The 23,505-nt window shown below is 26.3% G+C and overlaps 2 protein-coding genes across 12 annotated transcripts in view; both read left to right on the top strand.

Annotated features, from left to right (window-relative positions):
* The first annotated feature begins 4,287 nt into the window (after positions 1-4,287).
* Positions 4,288-9,379, top strand: LOC100166199 (SID1 transmembrane family member 1). Its single transcript, XM_001951872.5, has 15 exons — positions 4,288-4,724; positions 4,793-4,941; positions 5,155-5,298; positions 5,381-5,525; positions 5,591-5,674; positions 5,998-6,221; positions 6,281-6,351; positions 7,051-7,141; positions 7,502-7,649; positions 7,712-7,897; positions 7,964-8,081; positions 8,168-8,407; positions 8,472-8,567; positions 8,630-8,868; positions 8,941-9,379. The coding sequence occupies exons 1-15, from the start codon at positions 4,536-4,538 to the stop codon at positions 9,115-9,117; spliced, it is 2,301 nt and encodes a 766-aa protein (XP_001951907.1). The 5' UTR covers positions 4,288-4,535; the 3' UTR covers positions 9,118-9,379.
* Positions 9,380-10,178: 799 nt separating this feature from the next.
* Positions 10,179-23,505, top strand: part of LOC100166854 (protein phosphatase 1 regulatory subunit 12A) — a 62,709-nt gene continuing 49,382 nt past the window's right edge. The window contains exons 1-11 of one of the 11 annotated variants that reach the window (XM_029487133.1): positions 10,346-11,192; positions 13,204-13,334; positions 14,336-14,454; positions 14,520-14,679; positions 14,743-14,887; positions 14,955-15,103; positions 15,315-15,502; positions 15,571-15,682; positions 20,786-20,920; positions 21,081-21,182; positions 23,015-23,113. In XM_029487133.1, coding sequence (XP_029342993.1) covers positions 10,968-11,192; positions 13,204-13,334; positions 14,336-14,454; positions 14,520-14,679; positions 14,743-14,887; positions 14,955-15,103; positions 15,315-15,502; positions 15,571-15,682; positions 20,786-20,920; positions 21,081-21,182; positions 23,015-23,113 — 1,565 coding nt within the window. In that variant the 5' untranslated portion in view covers positions 10,346-10,967. Of the gene's footprint in view, positions 11,193-11,824; positions 11,910-13,203; positions 13,335-14,335; positions 14,455-14,519; positions 14,680-14,742; positions 14,888-14,954; positions 15,104-15,314; positions 15,503-15,570; positions 15,683-20,785; positions 20,921-21,080; positions 21,183-23,014; positions 23,114-23,505 lie in introns of those variants that run through there. The other 10 variants (XM_029487135.1, XM_029487132.1, XM_029487134.1 and 7 more) reach the window with 10 other exon arrangements.

Below are 23,505 nucleotides of genomic sequence, written 5' to 3'. Positions count from 1 at the left end.
TTTCAATTTTTTTAGTTTTTTTTTCTATAAATATCATAAAAGTTTTATCTGTTCGGCCAAAAAGTGTAAAAATTTAATACAAGGCTCGTGATATGTTGTTACAATAGCAGTTGAAAAAATATTAAAAATACATAGGCACAATTTTTTTTTATAAGCATTTAAAGATCGAATTTTGACAAAATTTATCAAATTTAAAATTTAATAATTATTTCGTAGTTAAAAATGTATAAAATGTTCAATTTTTATATCTTATATTATTATTAGAAGATTCCCCGTAATTCTGTTACCAAAAAATCTAAACAATACATAAGCACAGTTTATTTTTATAGTCATTTTAAGTACAAATTTGGACGAAATTACATATTAAAAACCTAGGATAACTATTTTAGTTATTTTGTTGTGATTGTATAATATTATTCTTGGGTATACTTGAAACTTCTAATGTATACTATCAGTGGCGTACCCAGGGGGGGGGCTTAGAGGGCTTCAGCCCCCCCCATTGGCCGTGTTATGGAATACATTTTATATTATAAAATACAAAGTACCAACCATTATATTCCTAAAAACAGTGTTGAATACAACGTTGAACGTATTATCTTAAGTAACAACGACCTATTATAAGCAATAATCGTATAACATATTTTTTATAATAAATCAGTCCCTACTTCCTACTAATTAAATATATCACTAATATATTATGTATGTGTTATAAAAAGTATATAATAATGAAATATTACAATTAACTGCTATAAGACTTTATTGAAAATTGTTTGTTAAGATGATGTTAAATTTTGATTTACTTTGTTTAGCCCCCCCCATTCGAAAATCCTGGGTACGCCACTGTATACTATTATATACCTATGATAGTATCACGGTTTGTTGTTGATGTATAACGCGTTGTAAGTACCTAATAGATCTTGTGATATGATTAATTTGGAATTTATTATAGGTACCTACCTATTATAGGTCAATTTTTTTTTAATATCATAGACTATATAATGTCTTATACCTAGACTGACATACCGTCTCCGCTCAGAATCGTTTTTCTTATACAATGATATTATATCATTGAATTCAAATTTAATACCATCCATTATACAGTGACCCACTTATAACCTACTGTACAGCAGAGCGACATCCACTTACCCACCTTTTTTTAAATTTATTTATGATGATTTTATAGTTGTATACTTGTATTGTTCTATCTTGTATTTATGACGAAATAATTGACGCCTTGAAGTCTGAATAATTATATCAAACATCAATACCTAATATAAAAGATAAAACCACAGCTTTTATATAATATATTAAAATTAAAGTCCACATAAGTGATATATAAATAATATAATAAACAATTAATAAATAACAATTTAACAATTCAACAATTTTTTTTTTTTATATATTCTTCCTGATCCGATAGTGTAGAAGGAATTGTCGAAAAAATCCTTTAACGATGGTTAAACTTTCACCGTTTTTAACATTTTTAACCAAACATACCACAATTTTTATCAAACAATTAATTTAATTTTAATATTTCAGATTCTGAGTGGAACAATGAATGTATTGATTTTACAATGATGTGTGTTTTTTTTATTTATTTTTTTTTGTGTCTGTCATCACGGTTTGGGACAGTAAAACTGCTTTAATTTTCTTCAACAATATCTTGTTTGGTGGGAAAGTGAATATTTTTTGTGCATTCGGGAGGTCAAAATTTAAAATTCCCTATAATTTTCAAAAGTGACATAAAAATTAAGGAAAAACGGGAATTTTTACGCAAAATCGGGTTTCCACAAAACCGATTTTGATTTATGGTGTAACTCTAAAAAAAATGAACGTATGTACATGACATTTTTACTGGTCGTTTATATTTGCATTTTATATACACGATAAAATTTTCAAAATATTTTGTTTTGTTTTGAACTCTTTAGGAACATTTTCAGTTTCTAATTTTATTAGCTTTTTTTCTGTAAATATCAATATATTTTTATTTGTTAAGTGAAAAAGCGTGAAAATTAATGCAAGGCTCCTGATATCTTATTACAATAGCAGTTGGAAAATATTAAAAATACTTAGGAACCATTTTTTTTTATAAGCATTTAAAGTTCAAATTTTGACAAAATTGAATAAATATTTTGTAGTTAAAAAATTATAAAATGTTCAACTTTTATAGCTATAGCTGTAGTCCTTATAAGGACTGAAAATTTAAAACAAGATTCCACGTAAATAGGTTATATATAAATTACTTTAATCACAATAATATCATCAAATATACTTAGTAATATCATAGGCTGTCTGACCGTTTTCAGAATCGTTTTTCTTATACAATTATATTATATCATTGAATTCAAATTTAACAATTAACACCATCCATTACAGTGACCAACTGGTAACATATTGTACAGCAGCTGAGTGACATCTACTTACCCTCCTTTTTATATTCGATTTCGATGATATTATTATTATATAGGCACTTTATACAATTATTCTTATAATTAATTATATTTTATAGTTACTTAAACTTAACGTGTCCTACGCATTATTGCATTTATTTTTATATTGGGGATTTTTTTATCCAGAATTTGTTTTCCAACTGAAAAAAAAATAGACATCTAGAATAAAAACTAGAGAGTAGATTTTATAAGTCATAGTGAAATAGGTAGCTATATAGTTATAGTTATTTAGTTCTACTAGGTATAGCATATAGTTCAGTTATATTTATATTATACAATATTATACACAATCCTACAGTGCCGCAACTAGATTTTGTGGGGCACTGATACGAAAAATGTTATGGGGCCCGTGTGGCTTGTACTTGTACAGTTGTAAATATAATTTAAAAAAGTTAGTGCCGTAACTAACCTTTGGTAGACCTCTAATGCGAGACAACATTTATGGCCCCCAATTTTTAACATATTTTCAAGAAGTGTAATAATAATGTTGGTTATATTAAGTTCATCATATTTTTAAGCACATCTCCAACAATACATGAGTTATCAATTGTAGTCAAGTTAATTAAAAAGCAATATCTACATTTACTAAACTAAATGTAATAGGTACGTATATATGTTCATTTTTCCCGATTTTAACACAATATTACATTAAAATATAAATAACAAAAAAAAACTATCAATAAATATTATACAATGGTTTATTTAAAAAGTTTTTCAACAGTTTTAATTTAGAAAATTACATTTCGGCCATATAGTGACAGTAGTCAGTAACTGGAAGACTTAAATATATAATACAAACACTAAGAATTTCACTATAAAAGGGATAAAAGATCATTTTCAATAACTAAAAATGTAATTTCTTTAATTGTTTGAATTATTTGTTTTTCGAATAATATCAAAATAATATTGTCTAAAATAATATGCATGGAATATATTGATATTATAGAAGGCACATTTTCCATTTGTTTTTCGAATAGTAACTTATTTAATTTTTCCTTTTGATTTGATTTCCAAAACTTGCTTTGCAAACTGTAGGAGAGTCCAAAACTTAATGTTCTAAATCAAAAACTGCTCAAAAGAGATTAAAAACCTTATGTGAACGGTTAAATTCAAACCAAATTGAAGTAGACATGTTTTTGAAAAAAATATCCTTTAATTTAAGAAAACGATTATAAAATAGATATTAATATTATATATATTATAGGTTAGGTTTTAGGTTATTATTAGTGTATTACCCATTTATGGTGAATATTTTTTATTTATATAATATTATTATTGGCATTTCCATTCGTTTTTACCGTGATTGAAAAATTTGACAATTTGTTTTAAATTATTATTATATTATTGAAATTGTATTGTATTACCCATTTATGGTGAATATTTTTTATTTATATATTATTATTGGCATTTCCATTCGTTTTTACCGTGATTGAAAAATTTGACAATTTATTTTAAATTATTGTTATATTATTGAAATTGTATTGTATTACCCATTTATGGTGAATATTTTTTAAAAATTTGACAATTTGTTTTAGGCCTGCATGTACAACCTTACAAATCAATTTTTTTATAGTTATTTTGGTTATTTTTTCTGGGGTTATTTATTAGGTAAATCGCAGCCACTAGAGCCTATCTCATAGACACGATTATAAAGAACATCGTGCAAAGAGTAAAACCTCGTGCAAAGAGTATAATCTAAGACCGTGAGTAAAACTCTATAGCCTATCTACAGCTGTTATGTGATGCGAATAAGATCATTGATTCTAAATACATCAGCTGTGGTTTATTCAGATAACTTGATAACTGATCAGTGATAACACACTTTGAAACTTAAAAAAAGTAAATATTGTTATGTATTATTTTATTATTATTCAAACTTAAATGTTTTCTATTGTTCTTAATTTATCATCGTACCATTGATCTATTAGACTTCAACAAACAATAGTTTTCCGTAAATATCTTGATGTCATTTAATATGGAATTATCAAAACAGTTATTCATACATCTAAAACAATTTATTATTCAATTTCAATAGTAAAAAATGACTAAATATTTCTTGTAAATATTTGCTTACGGTTCATTAAAATGTGGAAACCAATACTTGTTGTTATATTTGGCCTGTCATCAGTGTGGAGTGAATTAATCAGTGGACAATATGCAAGTTACAAGTCAAATGATCTTATTCCCATTGTCTTAAAGGGAAATTACTCTCAAAATTATCGAACAGTTATCAACAAAAATGTTTCTTATTTGTTTCTTTATGATTACATGCTGGTAAATGTATTAATCATCTAATAGTATTAATTTAAAATTATATTTTAATTTTTTTGTTTATTTAATAGAATTCTACTTTAGAGCCACCAAGAGTTAAGGTCACATTAGTAGAACCAGAAAATCATGATATTATAGATCCTTTAATAGTTGTTGTAAGACATCGCTCTGGTGTGATATCATGGCAACTTCCGTTCATAGAAAAACAACAAGAAATAAAGTATGTGTTATATTACTATATCTATAGGAAAATAAATTATAAATCCAACGTCAACATAAAATTTGAAATCTTATTTTTGAAAAATGTCTATTGATTATTTTGTCACTGAACTATCGGGAATCTCATATTTTGTTGACTTATGGTCTATTTATAATACCCAATACCCTAACTTACAAATTACAATCTAACAACTAAAATGTGGGATTTTCTTAGATATTATAAAGCCGCTCATATATTATGTCCGTCATTAAGTGCTTCTAACAATGAAAGTGGAATAGTTGTAAGTGTATCAACTAACAGTCCAATGAATATAACATTCATTTTACGTTTGGATGTTCAAAAATCATTTAATGTATTGTAAGTATTGTTACATTGTGTTATTATATGCATTCTTCATTTATTATTTGTTATTAATTTACATTTATTTAAAATGTTTAAGATTAAATCAAGAAGTATCTTTCAGCCTATCACCATCGGAACCAGTATATTATTATTATAGTTTTAAACAAAACGCTTCTATGGTATTACTTCATGTTATATCTGATGATGTCATGTGTATGACATTGTCAATACAAAATTCATCGGTATGAATAAAACAATAATGTATCCAAAATATATATAACATAAAAACAATTATATACATTTTTAGTGTCCAGTTTTTGACTCTCTAGAAACAGTTCAGTATGATGGTTTACGGCAAACTGTCAGCAAAACTGGTGGTATTATTATATCGGTATGTTTATGTTTTATATTAAATGTTTGTAATATACTAATATTTATATAACTAATGAAAAGTCAACTACTAAACATTTTAAGGAATTCAATTTTGTGATCTCTTAAAAGAGTATACTGGTTTATCTGATAATATTGTTGATTGTTTTGATGTATTATCATGAGTAATGACCATATTTTATTAATGATTTGAAAAATTAATCAAATTTCACTATTTTTCAATTATCTTAAGTTCTTAAAATAAAACTTACTTAATCTTATGCGAAATATATTTCAACATAACAAACATGTGTAATTCTAATTTTTATTTATATTATTTTCTAGAAAGATGAATACCCACTTGGACTGTTTATAGTCTTTGTAGTTCATAGTGATAATTCAGCATGTAATCGAGGAAACTATCAAGCAACAAATTCCAGAACAAAAAGCATTAGTTTTGTGGTGAAACCAACTGTTGATTTTAATTACCAAATAATCAATTGCTTAATAGTAACTTTTATTTTTATTTCTATTTTGGTATTAACCACATTTTTTTATCATGCAAAAAGGTGAGTTTGTTGTACTTTAATTACAATTAAAAATTTTAATTGCATTTTTAATTGTATAGAGATAATCTAAAAACAATTGACATCACACAAGAAGAACCATCGACTAGTATTTGTTCAACCCCTGTTAATAGTATGTTTAACATTTTAGAATTTAGAGTATTTGATTGAATATAGTTTTTGAATTATGATACAAAGCTCTTATGAATTATGAATAAATAGTTGTAATCATAATTCATAAGCGTATCTACGTGTCTGGTTACTCTTGGAATGGTCAGACGTGCAAATTTAAATTAACTCAAAAAGTCGAAACTAATATTTTTTTATTTTTTTTTATGTAGTGGCCAGTGGGTAACTGTTCTCAATTGTTCTATATTTCCCTATGATTATAATATTAGTAAAAATATCAATTTATTAAATTAGGTTCTGAGCAGAGGAAAAAATGAATTGTTATTTTTTTTAACCTATAAATTAAATGTGGATAATAAGTTTGATACTTATATAATACATACTAGATAGAGCAATGTGTATATCACCCGTAATCTGCGCTTGAAGCTGATTTTTTCGGCCCATTCGACCCCGATGAAATTATTGCGCATAAGTGAGAAATGAAAAAGATAGCGCTGTAACATAATTGCAGTTGTGTTTCGCGCATGTGTAGTAGTGACATCGGGGCCAGTTAATATGCTTCAAGATTTTAAATCATAGTCCTATCCAGTATGTATTATCTAAGGTTTGAAAAATTATTATTACATACTTATTTATTAACATTTATTTTATTATTTTATTGTCACTGAATTGTTTAGTTATATTAATTTTAATATTTAATTAGTTCAACCTGATAATGTGAGTTATGATTCATCTTTGGATGAGACTGATATTGACATTTTGAAGTCACCAGAACCTTGGAAAGATTTGATTAGGTAATGTTATATTCAACCACATATGTGATATTTATAGTATATATTAATACAAAATTATTGAATTTACTATTTCATTTTATTCCAATCATTGCATATTATACTAAAAAACCTACTACCATATTTTTATTTTTATTTATAAAATGTTTAATAATAATAATTCAACTAAATTTCTATTTACTACAAAATAAAAAGTATAAATTCAAGACCAAGACTAAATGTAAAAATAGATTGATTTCATGTATTCGTAGAATAAATTTAAAATTGTTAAAAATGGAATAGTAAATTTAACAACAAAGGGATACCAAAAAATATGTTTCAAGTTAAAATTTTAATTTATGTTTAATGTAATTTATTTTTCAGAACCAAAGCATGTCTATATGTCAGTGATTTATCTAAAAAAGATCATAGAATTTTAAAAGCTAAATCTAGTTTATATGTATGGAATTTGATAACAGTAGCTGTATTTTATTCATTGCCTGTTATTCAATTAGTTTTTACTTCTCAAAAAGTACATTTTGTTTAATTTATTTATTCATTTAAAAAAATTAACCGGTTTTAAATATTTTTTAGATGCTCATTGAAACTGGAAATCAGGATTTGTGTTATTATAATTTTCTGTGTTCGCATAGTTTTGTATTAGGACCATGGAAATTTAGTGATTTCAATCATATATTTTCAAATATTGGGTATATATTTTTCGGACTTCTTTTCATTTTAATTACATATAAACGAGAATGTGTGAATATACCCAATCAAGTAAGTAATTATTATAACTAATTATAATTTACTGATTTTTCTAATAAAATTTATTAAACTCAATAGAAATTTGGTATTCCCAATCATTGTGGTTTGTATTATGCAATGGGATCAGCACTGGCTATGGAAGGATTAATGAGTGCTTGTTATCATGTATGTCCTAATCATTCCAATTTTCAATTTGGTAATTACTTTAAATAGTTATGAATATTGCGTTTAATTTGTACTATAATTTAATATTTATGAATAACTATATTATAACTTTATTAGATACGAGTTTCATGTACATAATATGTATGTTGAGTATGATCAAAATTTATCAAACTAGACATCCTGACATCAATGCTAATGCATATTTAGTGTTTGGTGTTTTGGCATTTGTTATTATACTTGGTCTTACTGGTATTATGTATGAAGGTCCAATACTTTTTATACTCTTCACTTGTTTACATTTAATAATGATATTTTGGTTATCTGCACAAATATACTATATGGGCAGGTGGAAATTAGGTAATTTTATAATATAATATTTAAAATAATACATTTGGAAGTAATTATTTTATTAAATTATTAGATAAAAAAACACCAAAACGTTTTTTAAACCACTTAATGACTGCACCAAATCCATGTAAACCGAAGTATCCAAACCGTATGGTTTTGTTGAGTATTGGTAAATCATAAATAACTAATTATAAATTACAATTATAATAATTATTCAACATGTTTATTTAGGTATTTTAATTAACTTGGGATTGGCCATAAGTCATTGGATCATAAAGTTTGGCAATTTTGGAAATTACCTTTTAATATTGTTTATGGTCAATTTGATTCTGTATCTATCATTTTATATTGTTATGAAGTTGATATCAAAGGAAAAATTACATTTTTGGCCATTACTGTACATTTTGTTGGCTATGATATTTTGGTCTGCCTCATTGTATTTTTATATGCATAAATCAAGTTCATGGACTGTAAGTATTTTTAGTAAATTGTTATCTTAATATTAAAACGAATAGTCAAATATTTTCTTTTATGTAATGTAGCTAAGTGCAGCTCAATCAAGAACGTATAACACACCGTGCACTTTTATGGATTTCTATGATAATCACGATATTTGGCATTTCCTGTCAGCTATTAGTTTGTATCTCTCATTTATGGTTTTGTTTACATTGGACGATGATGTTATTAATAAACCTACAGCAACAATACCTGTTTTTTAGTAAATGTCAAGTGTAATGTGATCTTATTTAAATATTATCATTAATGTAACAATGATTAAGTCAAACATTACCAAAGTGCTATAATATAAGATTGTAAATATAAAATGTTGCAGACTTACCTATTGTGTTTAAATTTTATTAAAATGTGTTAAAGTAATTTATATTTATAAGTCATTATTATAAATTAGCGCCATTTTATAAAAACGTACCTATCATATTTTACAGTTAATACTGTATATTACTATAGAGTGTAGATGAAGGATATATAAGTATATTGATTTTACCATTATAAAGTATATTTTCACTAATTATTTAAGTTATTTGAATACTGTTGCATAAATATTATTAATACCTATTGTGCTTTCAATCTTTTAATAATCGTAATGTAAATATTTGTATGAATTATAAAATATAGGTAGATGTTATAAGTTAAATCTGATTTTTTTACAATAAATATATATTTTATTTATATTTATAATAATTATGAAGTTTTGTTATTTATATGTTCATATCATTATTCAATATAGAATGTCAGAACTCATTTTTTTTTTTTTTTTTTTTAATAAAGTAATGTCAGTAGGAAAAATTATTATTTAAATGATTTTTATAGATCTACCTATATTATAGTAGATATTGCATTATCAAGTGGATTTTTTTTTAGGTATTTGAACTTACTAATCGCAATTCAATTAAGCAAATTGATGAGTTAGGATTAAAAATAACAAGATAAGACCAAAGAATTAGAATATAATTATTTTGTATCGTCGAGATCGATGCTAAACGATTTCTATTAAAATTAGAACGATATAAACACCGAATACAATGGAAATAGATGCCAAAAATATAAAAAATATGTTCCAACGTTTTTGGCTCATTTAGTTTTCGGCCTAAAAATAGTACCTGCTCGGTGTAAAAATGTAAATACCGTTTTTTCGTTCAGTCCTCAGTCTTTACAGTGCGTTGCCCTGCCCTCCCGCCCGCCCATTCACGCACATTTCACGCCACGACCGCGACTCAGACAGACAGTAGTAACGTCGCGTTACACGTTACAGCCGAAATACTCGACGAAATGACGAATAATAATAAAGAATAATAACGATAATAATAATAATATTATAATTACCGACTTGCGGTGCGAAAACCGACCACGACGGGGACAATATTATTTCCCGTGTCCGACAGCACTGATGAATTTACCTTTTTAATTTTAATTTTTTTTTTTACACACATTAATCAAGTGTGCGTGTGTATTTTTTTTACTGATAAAAGCCATCATCACTATTACTATTTACTACAATCTACAGTTAGTAGTACTACTACACTACTACTAGTGACTACTACAACTACAACTCTGTAGGTGCTAAGCGGTGGTGGCGGCAGGCGGCAGCAGGAACAGCTTCAGTGGTCCACCGTCAGTTGTACAACAGTGGTCTAGCGTCTTCTCTCTCGTCTTCCGATATTCTTGTCGTCTGAAAACCGTGTCGAACGCTCGTCTGGCCGATGTGACCACCGAGGCCCCCGACAGTCTCTCGACCGTTTTTATCCGTGCGAACAACCGACGGGCCGGCGCGCGGACTGTAGTGCGTTCGTTCGCGCTCGACGAAAAACGGCTGTTGCCACGGCCGTCGTGATTGTGCGAGCGCCCGCGCGTCGTGAGTGTGTCCGTGTGGCCTCCCGCCCGCGAAGGAGGATATTGTCATGTCGTCCGCAAGAGCCTTGTGGACGACCCTGCGCCAGGCCGCGGCTGTCTGACACAGTCGGTACTCTCTGTTCCCGAAGACGGAGCCGACCGACCGTTGGTGGCCGCCGTTGTTCGCGCCTGACGCGGCAGGGCGCGATCAGTCGTCGCTATGTCGGCGTTGTTCAAGAGAGCCGAACAGTTGAAACGGTGGGAGGAATCGGACACTAACCGAGAGTCGCCATCCCGCAAGAACATCAAGGCAGTATCGTTCCCTATAGACTGTGCTTTCCTAGCGTCTGTCTCGTCAGGCGATAAGAACGAGGTGAACAGCTTGCTGTACTTGGCCGCTGACATCAATGCCGCTAATGCGGATGGTCTTACAGCTTTGCATCAGGTAAGAGTTGCCGTCACAAAAACATTCAGTTAGAATTGTTTAGTGTTTTGACTAATCAGATTTCTACTTATCTCGTTATGTACCTACATATATAATCTCTTATTGTTTGTACTTTTTAATCATAATTAACTAGAAGACGTTGATTAGATATATCTTTGCCGCTAGCTACTGTAATAATATTTACTTTGAATATTGAATATGATTGATATCAAACAATAGGTACATAAAGTATTTGATTTTTTTATATTGGGGCAGGTACCTAATTTACCTATAGTTAAAATATAATTAAAATTATATTTTGTCTTGACATTTTTTGTATAATTAATTTTTAAATTGCTGTGTAATTGTTTTCTCCTTAGAGTGGAATTTATAAGAATGTAAAAAATATTTTGGCAATTAAAATTGTTTTTAAATGGGCATTCATTTATTTTATTTACAGACATACTTGCACTATGATTAATATGTAGTCCAAGGAATTATGCATGAATGGATTTAAAACTCGATTTAAAATGAGTTTAAAAATAAATAGAACAAATTAACAACTGTCATGACTTGCACAATATTAGTCTCAAAGCGGTACTAATAAATATACAGTAATTTTTGGAAACTGTTAATCAGTATAATATAATTGTTTGTGTTCATTAAACAGAATAAGAAAATATTCCTTATGATGGCTTGGATGATTCATATTTTAATTGGCACTTCAATACCTACTCTGTAAGAAATCACTAATTCTATCGTTTTCAGTATGGTAAACCTCATAAACTTCATACAAACCAATAATTGTTTATTACTATATTATTTGCATGTAAACAAAATTATAAACTTTTCCATACATCTTGATGTAATGTAATAATATTAAAGATTAACATATACTGTTCTATTTGCTAGGTAACCACCTATTTTTATTAGGTTATATTTTTTGTTTATATAGGTACTTAATACATAACTTCTATAAATTAAATAGTTAGTTTTAGATTCTAATTATTCTGTTATAAAATCAAATTATAAATTTAATAGGTATATATTCTGTATATATTATTTGAATTCTTATCTGATGTTATTTTGTCCATTTATGGTCACAGCATTGACCTACACCTACCTAATTAGATTTTCATTCTTGCTCTATTTGGTGTTGTCAACTAACTTTGGACACCACTGAAAAGGTTTCAAACACATTAAGTAGGTTAAATACAAGGATATTTTTATTTCTAAATAATTTAAATATTTTATTCTATTGTTAACCCCTTTTATGTGTTAAAATATGATGCTATGAATTTATAATTTTGGGTTGAATACTATATTGAAATTATTATTAGGTAGGTACTTGTTGTGCATATATCATAATTTTTTTCTTAATTGATTACCTAGGTATTTGTTTTAATATTTTGTATGACAAAACAGTAAATTTAAATAATGTTTAGGTAATTAGGTATTTATTATATATTTTATTCGGAGTTGATAAAATAGAGTAACAGATGTGAGGTGAAACACTGATTTGAAAATAAGATTGCGCTATCATCTATAGATATTTTACATTCTACCTAGTACAACTACATCAATGGCATATTTCCATTTTGTGTTGTGAGACTATTTTATTTTTATTAAACATTGGTAGGTATCAGTTTATACATAAAAAATATGATATACGTATAAATTTAATTTATAACTATAAATTTTAGTTACCATATGGTTAGTTATTAATGAAATATTAAAATGTTAGTAAACTGAGGTAAAAATATATCCTCCATGATTACGTTAATTTTTTAGAAACTACACGTGTAGTCTAATGTTAGTGATTAAGTTACTAGTTATGTATAAAAAATGTGTTTTTAACATTCTTCACATAAAATAACACCTTATGGGCTATAGCAACAGATAACCAACCTTAATAGTTTTATAATAGTTTTCATTAAATAATATACATTCGAGAATATTATTTTGTTTCCATAAAATAACATATTATGTACCAATGTTTTATTTATAATTGTAATCTTGCATTTTATTTTAGGCTTGTATTGATGATAACCTAGATATGGTTGAATTTTTGGTTGAACATGGAGCTGATGTGAATAGAGGTGATAAAGAAGGATGGACACCATTGCATGCAACAACATCTTGTGGATTTGTTAGCATTGCAAAGTTAGTATTTAGTTAAAACAAATAACAGTACCTATGAAAGTGTTTATTTTCTACATACAGTTAAGAATGTAAGATGTCCATAGATTTTTTTTATTCATCCATATTTTTGGATACTTATAAATTTTTTTTTAAACATTTAGGGTTCTGGATCATGGAGGAATAGACAATGTTAAACATTTGCATTGTATTTTTTCAATATTCGAATTGCAAATTTACTGCTTACAGGCCATCAGTCATAGTTATTTTTAGACAGCTCTTCACAATCCGATTTAAAAATGGGATTGTGGCTACTGTTAGAAGCAACTCTGTGGTGTTTGTAGACTTTGCCAGCTGGCTCTGCTTCTGTATTTTACATAGCTTATACATTTTTTAGAAATTATGTTTTTAACAAAAAACGCAATAGGTTATTACATTAGAATATCAATGAATCTCTTTTTTATCCAATTTTTGGCATAAAGAGTTTCAAACAATGTCTGTTAGTATATTCCAAAATGTAATAATTTTTCATGTGTTTTAATTAAATATCTTTTTAACATTCAATAATAAATGTGAAGAAAATATTAAAATTTGACAAGACTTAAATGCAAATATTTTTACCTATTTATGATCTCTATAAATTTATAGTTATAAATCTAGGTATATAATTTTAGTAATGAAAATAAAATATATAGCTATAGAATAAATCATTGTTTATTATAAGTACTAACAGTATTTATAATCACCAATAATATATAAATGTTTATATGTATAATGTATATTCTTCTTGTTAGTAGTTGATATTTTGACACTAAATTATTTTCTTAACAAAGAAACCCATATAGTTTATAATATATAAATCCTATAAAATAAAACAACAACTTATCAGTATAATACATTACTGTAAATTAAGTAATACCATTAAATTTATAATTTTATATTATTAAGTTGTACAAATGCATTTTTTCTCAGTAAAATTCAAATAATTTGGGGTTATCAGTTCTAAATAAATATTTTTGTTATAGATATTTATTAGAACACGGAGCAGATGTATCAGCAATTAACTGTGATCAAGAACTAGCTATTGACATTGCAGAATCTGATGACATGAGGAAACTTTTAGAACAACATTTAAGAGATATGGGTAAATTTAAATTGATCTAACGCTCAGTATAATAAATATATATTTAATATTTTTTTTTGTTTAAGGCATTGACTGTGATGAAGCAAGGAACAAAGAAGAGAGACTGATGCTAAAAGATGCTCGAGAATGGATTAATACTGGCAAATTTAAGGATTCTCCTCATGCTACTACTGGGGCAATGGCTATACACGTATCTGCTGCCAAAGGATACATTAAAGTCTTAGAGTAATATATTATAAAAATGATAAAGTATTAATCAAAAAGTTTAATGAAATATGTATTTGTTAGGCTCCTTATTCAAGCTGGTGCAGAAGTCGACTGTCAAGATTATGATGGTTGGACACCATTACATGCAGCAGCATATTGGGGTCAAAAAGAAGCTTGTGAAATATTAGTTGAACATTTCTGTAATATGAAAAAGAAAAATTTTGTGGTATTTTATAACTTGAAATATTTTTGTTTCATGAAAATTACTTCAATCTATTTTATTTTTTTCAAAGGGTCAAACAGCATTTGATGTTTCTGATGAAGAAATGAAAGATTTACTAGATGAATTAAAAAAGAAACAAGCTTCTCAAAATAAAGATGCATCGGATAAAAATTACCTAATAAGTAATAAATTATCAAATTCTCAGAATCAAAAAAGAAGGTTAGCTTTAGCTTATAAATTATAGCTCTTTTTGTGATTTTTTTGTTTTTTTAGCTTTTTTCAGTATTTAATTGTTTGATATTAAGCTGGTTCTCTTCTACCTTGTGTTAATTTTTTTTTATTGCTTTTTATTCTTTGCTTGTTTGCATGTTTTTTATGTGTTCTGCTTCTGTATTCCTGTTGGATGCTCTGTATCACAAAATCAATGTAGATCTTCAATCAGCAGGCTATCCGGTAATGACAAATCAACATTGAAAAAGGACAAAGAAACCGTATTAGATCGAAATCGAGTGATTAAAGAGGAAGAAGATGATATTAAGATTAAGGATGACCCCACAATACATCAAAAAGTGGAAATTCAACTTACACCTATTGAACAGACATCAGAAAATAATATTGGTAAGATTTACTTTATTAAACATGCTTTGTTAGAATAAAGAAATTCTTAATTTTGTTAACATTCTTAGGAAATACAACCAAAGAATTCAAACAGCCTATTGTCCCATTATCAGACAATAACGAATTAAAGCCTCCAGAGGTGGTTTTGCGTAGAACGCAAAGTTTCGAGTCTGATGAAAAGTTAGTATTTTGTTTTATATTTATACTAGTGCATAAATTATTTATTTAGAAAAAATTAATTTAAAAGTTTGTAATTTTTATTCTTTATTAATCATTAAAGCATGCAAATTAATGAATTGTAAGCATTTTATAATTCCAAATATTTAAGTAGGTATAATAGTTTAAATATTGCAATAAAAGTTAATTGAGAACTACTAAGCATAATTAATAATGAGTTAATGAATCACATAAAGGTGTCAATATTCAACATGTGTTTATACTATTTTTAATGAAAGATATTAATATTATGCATGCCTTAAAAATATACTTTAGTCAAGTACATGTAAATTGTTTTGATTTTTTTTGCTTATGTGTATTTACTAGAAAGTTGTAAAAAATTGTTACTAAATATCATCAACTACTCAATATAAACTACCAAATTAATATTTATTTATTTACTATGAGCAAACAGGCTTATATTACCTTATATAATTTGAGACATTTTACTTTATTTCTATTTAAACTTATTTTACAAACGTATATTCTAATCAATTCAATATTTCAATTTTAAGATGCTCGGTTATTTTTTTTTAAATCACATATTATTTTCTATGAGATTCCTAATTACTGAGTGTTGTATAAAAATATTGATGCTATTAAAATGTATGTTTTGAGTGGAGCAATGAATGTATTGATTTTACAATGAAAGTTCCATTTTTCATTTTTATTTTTACCCAAATCTAGTTTTTGATAAAATTGATTTTGTTATTTTGTTGTTATTTATTAACGTATAATCAATGATACTTAAAATTTTCACCTATATATTCTACCATTTTCTATAGCAGGGGTTGGCAAGTAATTTCTATTGGAGTCCTAAAAATTAAAGTAATAAATAAATGAGGTCCGGTAAAAAAACCATTGTCAAACATCTTTATTTTTAAAAAATAGCAGTATAAAAATAAAAATATCTAGTTTTTACAATTTATTAATTTATATTAAAAAATTACAATATTAGGTTAATAGTAATATTATTGTATGATAATAATAATAATTCATCAAGTAATTTAATGCGAAAAATTACATTTATTTTTCTTAGCCAGTTTTTTTTTTAAAATTAGAACTTTAAAGTTTTTTAATTTTTGAATATGATACCTCACAAATGTATGTAGAACCAAACATCGTAGCCAAGTTTATTATCAGTTGCTTACAGTTTGACAAAAGCTTCAACAAAATTCAAATTAAATATCAAAATACACTAGCGGTATACCTACTGAAAATTGGATAAAAAGAAACAAGCACTGTATCCACCAGCGAATGTACACAAACCAAAATTTTTATGTAGAAAATAGTGATAACAGACAAATAATATTATTGTATCAGTAGATAGCAATGATATGCATTAAATGTAATTTAACACTATCGTTTTCTATAATTTGGTTTATCTGCGGCCGTCGGCAGACACGGTATTATAACATTATTACCTGCCCGATAAAATATTTGCAACAAATTATGATACAACCATAATCTGAGTTTGATAAATTAAATGAAATATACATTTTCTATTAATGATAATAATTATGAAATAGTATAATAATATATTATACTATTACAGTAAATAACATAATCAAGTACAATGTGTTGACAGGGTCGAGAGTTATACGGTCCGCCAGTTGGCGACCGTTGTTCTATAGTATACATGGTATAATCTTCAAAATATTTTTAAGCTTTTTATAGGAATTTTATATTCTTGAGGTTTGTTGATAAAAATGTTTAGGCTTGGTCAAAATGTTTGAAAATGTAATTTAGGGATCTCACATAAGTTGATTTTATAACAATATAAATACATTTAAGATAAATAAGACAATTTTTTTTAATATGCGATTGAAGTTTAAATTATTACAAAATTCACTAAATTCACAACAATGTGCTAAATTATTTTGCAGTTAAATTTAATTTAATCAATTCAACCTAACTTATTACCAATAGTAAAATAATTTCTATAATCTACATAAATAAAATGTGAAATTAGTTTTTTAATAACAGCTAATTCTAGAAACTACTTAATTGATTTAAAATAAATGTCTGTTTTATCAATAAATTCCTTGAGACTTCCAGGGTGTTTTTAGTTTTTTTTCCTCTTATAGGAATTTCGATTTGGGTTGTAAAATTTTTTTTAATAATCGCCAGATGGAGACTGGCCCCCCTACAATATCATAAAGCTCTGTTTTTTTTATATATATATTATACACACTACTGCACAGTAAAATAATTTATATTGAATATTTTGAAACACATTATTAAATAACATATTTTAGATTCTGAGATGAATGTATTGATTTTACAATGATGTGTGTTTTTTAATTTTTTTTTATTTTTGTGTCTGTCATCACGGTTTGGGGCAGTAAAACGCTTCGATTTTCTTCAACAGTATCTTGTTTGATGGGAAAGTGAATCTAATCGGTGCATCCGGGAGGTCAAAATTTGAAATTTCCAATAGTTTTCAAAAGCGCCGTGAAAAACAAAAGAAAAATTAAGGAAAAACGGGAATTTTTACGCAAAATCTGTTTTCGAGAAAATTGATTTTGGTTTTTGGTGTAACTTTAAAACGAATGACTGTAGATACATGACATTTTCACTGGTTGTTTATATTTCATTTTCTATACATGATAAATTTTTCAAAATATTTTGATTTTTTTTTAACTGTTTATGGTCAATTTCAGTTTCCAATTTAATTAGTTTCTTTTTCTATGAATGTTAACAAAACTTTATTTGTTGAGTAAAAATAATTGAAAATTTTATACAAGGCTCCTAGTATATTGTTTCAATGACATTTGAAAAATATTAAAAATCCTTAGTCACAGTTTTTTTTTTATTAGCATTTAAAGTTTAAAAATTGACAAAATATGGAAAAATCACGAAAATTACCTAATTATTTTGAGTTTATAATTCGTAAAATTTTTTCTTTTTAGAACTAAGATTTTAAAATGTAATACAAGATCCCTATAAGGATAATCTACCTTTATCAAAAAAAAAATGTCTATAAGAAACTCAAATTAAATTTTTATGAGCGTTTGAAATTCATATTTTTACAACATTTGATATTCATTCGATTTCTTACGTAACGATTTTTCTTATTTTGGTGTTAATTAAAAACAAATGACTGTAGACACTTGAAAATTTCACTGCATGTTTATATTAGCATTTTATATACACGATAAAATTTTGAAAATAATTTGACTCTTTTTGAGCTGTTTACGGACATGGTCAGTTTTCAATTTTTTTAGTTTTTTTTTCTATAAATATCAATAAAGTTTTATCTGTTCGGCCAAAAAGTGTAAAAATTTAATACAAGGCTCCTGATATGTTGTTACAATAGCAGTTGAAAAATATTACAAATACATAAGCACAATTTTTTTTTATAAGCATTTGAAGTTAAAATGTTGACAAAATTTATCAAATTTAAAATTGAATAATTATTTTGTAGTTAAAAATTTATAAAATGTTCAACTTTTATATCTAAGGATTGAAAATTTAGAACAAGATTCCACGTAAATATTTAACTCTGTTACCAAAAATTCTAAGAAATACATTAGCACAGTTTATTTTTAAGTCATTTCAAGCTCAAATTTGGACGAAATTACATATTAAAAAACCTGGAATAACCATTTTAGTTATTTTGTTGTGATTGTATAATATTATTTGTGGGTACTTGAAACTTCTAAAGTATACTATTATATATCTATGATAGTACCACGTTTTGTTGTTGATGTATAACGCGTTACCTAATGGATATTGTGATATGATTAATTTGGATCTTATTATTAATACCTATTATAGGTCAATTTTTTTTTAACACTAGATAAGTATACCTATAATAGGTATGTCTAATACCTAGACTGACAAACCGTCTCCGCTCAGAATCGTTTTTCTTATACAGTGATATTATATCATTGAATTCAAATTTAATACTATCCATTATACAGTGACCCAAACCTACTGTACAGCAGAGCGACATCCACTTACCCACCTTTTTTTAATCTATTTTATATACAAACGCCATAAACCATATACTTATCGCTATTTCTCAAAACTGACAAGACATATGAAATTGAAATTTGAAATTAAAACTGTTAATAGCTATATTTGTTTGTGACAGTATGAACAATTAAATACTTATAAGAAACCTTGCTCTACATTTTAATCCTTAGCTATAAAAATTGAGCATTTTATAAATTTATAACTACAAAATAATTTGCAAATTTTGGAGGTTTTGATGAATTTTGTCAACATTTTAACTTTAAATGCTTATAAATAAATCCTTTACTATGTATCTCTAATAAATTAACTGCTATTATAACAATTTACGAGGAACCTTAAATTAAATTTCCAAGATTTAAAAAAAAAAATGTTATAAATATTTATTAAAACGTTAAAAATAATTGAAAATTTCAAATGTTTACAGCTTAAAACGAGCTCAAAAATACAATATTTTTTAAAATTATATCATATATAGAATATGATATGATAAAAAATTGGTGAAATTGAGTTGACACTAAAAAAGTTGGTTTTATTAGACTGGTTTTTCGCAAAAAAAAACAATGTTTTGTTTTTCTTGATTAATTTAAACAGTTCTGTGATTTTTCAATTTTTACCTATTAAAAAGTTCAACCTAGATTCAATTTTCTATCTGAAGCCATCATCAAAGTACAGAAATACAGAAACAAAAAATAATTTTAAAAACACATGTAACAATGCATTTATCGCTCAACTCAGAATCTAAAAGCTCTGGGGGAGGGGATCTATCCCTACCATCAACCATAACTACGCCATTGCCGCTTGTGTTATCTACATTTTACCAAAGTATAACATACCAAATTTTGCTTTTAACATGAATATTACATTTTCCATGTTATGTTTTAGTAAGACTGAGTGAAAACATTCGGGCATGACAGCCCTAATTTTTCATTTTTTTAGTATTTATTTTATTATTTGATTACAAGTTCTAGAGTAGTAACTTATTTTATGTATTCAATTACTAATAATATATGTTTGAAGTATTAAATGTAGAATGTGTGAATTAACATAATTATGTTTGCACGCTTTGTGTGTCTGTTATTTGAGCAGGTTTTATCGACGTTATTGTGAGTTACGTGCTAAAATTAAAGGTAACTTGTGGGGAGTTATACATCCTTCTCCATCTACAGCATGTGCTTCACCTCCTATGAGAACTGCTTCATTAAAGGAAAAACCTCTATCAAGGTATTGTAAATTGATGATATGAATATTTTAATATTTGAAAGTTGTAATCTCTGAAATTATGAATTGAGAAGGTACATGTTTTTGACACATGTTAGTGTAGTGTACAACACCTACTAAAACTTTTAATTTAATAAAATTGATTTTTTTTTTTTATTTTTAGGCGGAATAAAAGTAATTTTAGAGATGATCAAACAAATTTAGCAACTGCTCAGAGCAGTTTGAATTCAAATGATACAACACATCCAACTCCAAATATTCGCAGGTAAAATTTTAATAAGAAATGTTTATACTTTTTATTTTGGTATATACTTTTATACTTAAATTTAGTTATAAAAAGTTTCTAAACATTATACTGATTACACATCTCATAATATATTAGTCTGTTTTTTATAAATATTTAATACTAAATAATAATGAACAATGATATTATATTTCTACAAAAATTACAAACTATTATTTTACAAAAATTGAGTGAAAAATTATGAATTTTGATAGTATACTTAGTATTATTAGCAGTGGCGGTTTGTGGTTTGGATGAGAAAATACATTTTATACTAATTAAAATTTTTACTAATACTCCAATTTTTGAATAAATGTATATTAATTATAATACATTTTGTCGTGTGTGAACATTGAATTGTTTCTCTCAGAAATCAGGAGCATATGCAGGTACAATTGCAGTGTTTGGACGAAAAATAATTGTTGTTCGAGCTGTTCTGAATGAAGACGCATTAATCGTGTGCGTGCGAGTAGTTTAAACCGCGATCTTATGTATGCGTTTTAGACGACCGGCAGTGTCGTCCATTCGGGTAAAATATTAGTATAGTAGGTAATTTATTTTTTAAATTAAAAAAGTATATGCATATCATTGTCTGTCGCTATTGTCGATTAGTATTTTTAGACATATTAATATATTATTTCCGTATCAATATTTCTATACAAGTATAATAGTTTACTACAATATTATTATACAACCTTTTGACTTAATATTATAGATTTCTTTTCTACTGCGGCCACTTTGACAAATATCATTGAAAGTTAAAAAGTATATTATATCATGTATTATATATTTAAATTTTATACTTATGACGAGATATCATTTTAAAGTCACACCCCTACCAACAGCAACCAGGAGCCGCCACTGATTATAAGAGATTGATATATTGGTTAAGTTAAAGTTTTTATGTTTGGTCCTCATCTGTACATTTTTCTATTTAATATTTTCATAATATAATTTTGAGAATTTATTACTATGTTAGTATCCACATTTATTACAATTCATAATATTTTTTAGTTTAGGTACCTAAATTCAAAGTAAATTAATAAATACAATTATTGATTTAGTGTTCCTTAAAATAATTTATATAGCCAATGGAATTTTGACTTAAGTCAACCAAAGTCCAAAGGATCAAGAATGTCTAATATGGATGTTGAATTGTATTTTTTTTTTCTATAGTTAATCTATATGAGTATAAACAAAAATAATGGAATTCACTTATTGACTTTGTTATATTATCTCAATGACAAATAATGAGTAATAATTTAAAATTTCAATTGTCAAATCAACAATTGTATTTTATCATAGAATGTATTCTTTTTGTAATATAATATTAATCTAAGTATTTTTTAATTCTACTTACAAATAATATATTTGTTTATTGATAAATGATTAACAAATTAAGAGTGTTCAGAGTGAATCACAAAAACAACATATTATTAAATATTATTTCAATGAATATTTGTCAACTTTGATATAAACACACATTATCAGTGGCATAACTAGGCGGTAAATGGAAAATATAATTTTATGTTTTTATTATGTTTAGATTTTAATAAATAAAAAAAAATAATAATAATATGCAAATATTTCAATAAATTAAATAAATACAAATACATTTTTTAATTGTGTAATCATTATAAATACAATTTCTATTCATTTTTTTTTTTTTAATCAAAGAAAAGTTTTAATTTAGCTTTATTATGAGAACTTTTTCAACTAAAGTAATTTACATTAATCTATCTATTTTTAATTTATCTAATCACATTTTTAGATTTAATATAAAGTTAGCTATAAATTATGTTTAATATTATTAGTGGTGTCAAAGCATTTATCAGTGGTCTCCAAATGCAACAGAAACAATCAGAAACAACCCATAAAATAGTCCCTGGGAACATCTTTAAAAACTTTTTCAAGTTTGTTCTTGGAATAGTAAATTTTATTATTGTTTGGTTTATGAAATAACATTATTTCTGTGACATCCGCTTATTGACATATTTAATTATACCAGAGCTTGGAATCCAAACATAAATATTAGATTATTGTTGATTTTATAATAATTTAAATATTTAATTATTATTTGCTGAATATCCTTATTAGGCGGGTTTTACATGTATTTAAGGAGATATTACAGTGGCATTTGTTGTCTCTGTCTTACAAGTGCGTAACATACCAAATTTTACGCTTAGCAGGACACGTTTATCTCCATTAGTTTAAAAATTAGAGCGAATTGACCTCTTATACAATTTAAAGGTAAAACTATTATCTAGACAATGACAGGCTTTTTATTATATTTTAATTTTTAAAT

Source organism: Acyrthosiphon pisum, chromosome A1 (genome assembly GCF_005508785.2).
Source record: "Acyrthosiphon pisum isolate AL4f chromosome A1, pea_aphid_22Mar2018_4r6ur, whole genome shotgun sequence".
Classification (NCBI taxonomy): domain Eukaryota; kingdom Metazoa; phylum Arthropoda; class Insecta; order Hemiptera; family Aphididae; genus Acyrthosiphon; species Acyrthosiphon pisum.
The sequence above is the reverse complement of the archived record's forward strand: the minus strand, read 5'-3'. Positions and strand labels throughout refer to the sequence as shown.

Excerpts from the sequence above, each read along its gene's own strand:
- LOC100166199 (XM_001951872.5), top strand. The coding sequence starts at position 4,536 with ATGTGGAAACCAATACTTGTTGTTATATTTGGCCTGTCATCAGTGTGG. Across the intron at positions 4,725-4,792 it reads TTCTTTATGATTACATGCTG|AATTCTACTTTAGAGCCACC; the intron begins GTAAATGTATTA and ends TTTATTTAATAG. Across the intron at positions 4,942-5,154 it reads GAAAAACAACAAGAAATAAA|ATATTATAAAGCCGCTCATA; the intron begins GTATGTGTTATA and ends GGATTTTCTTAG.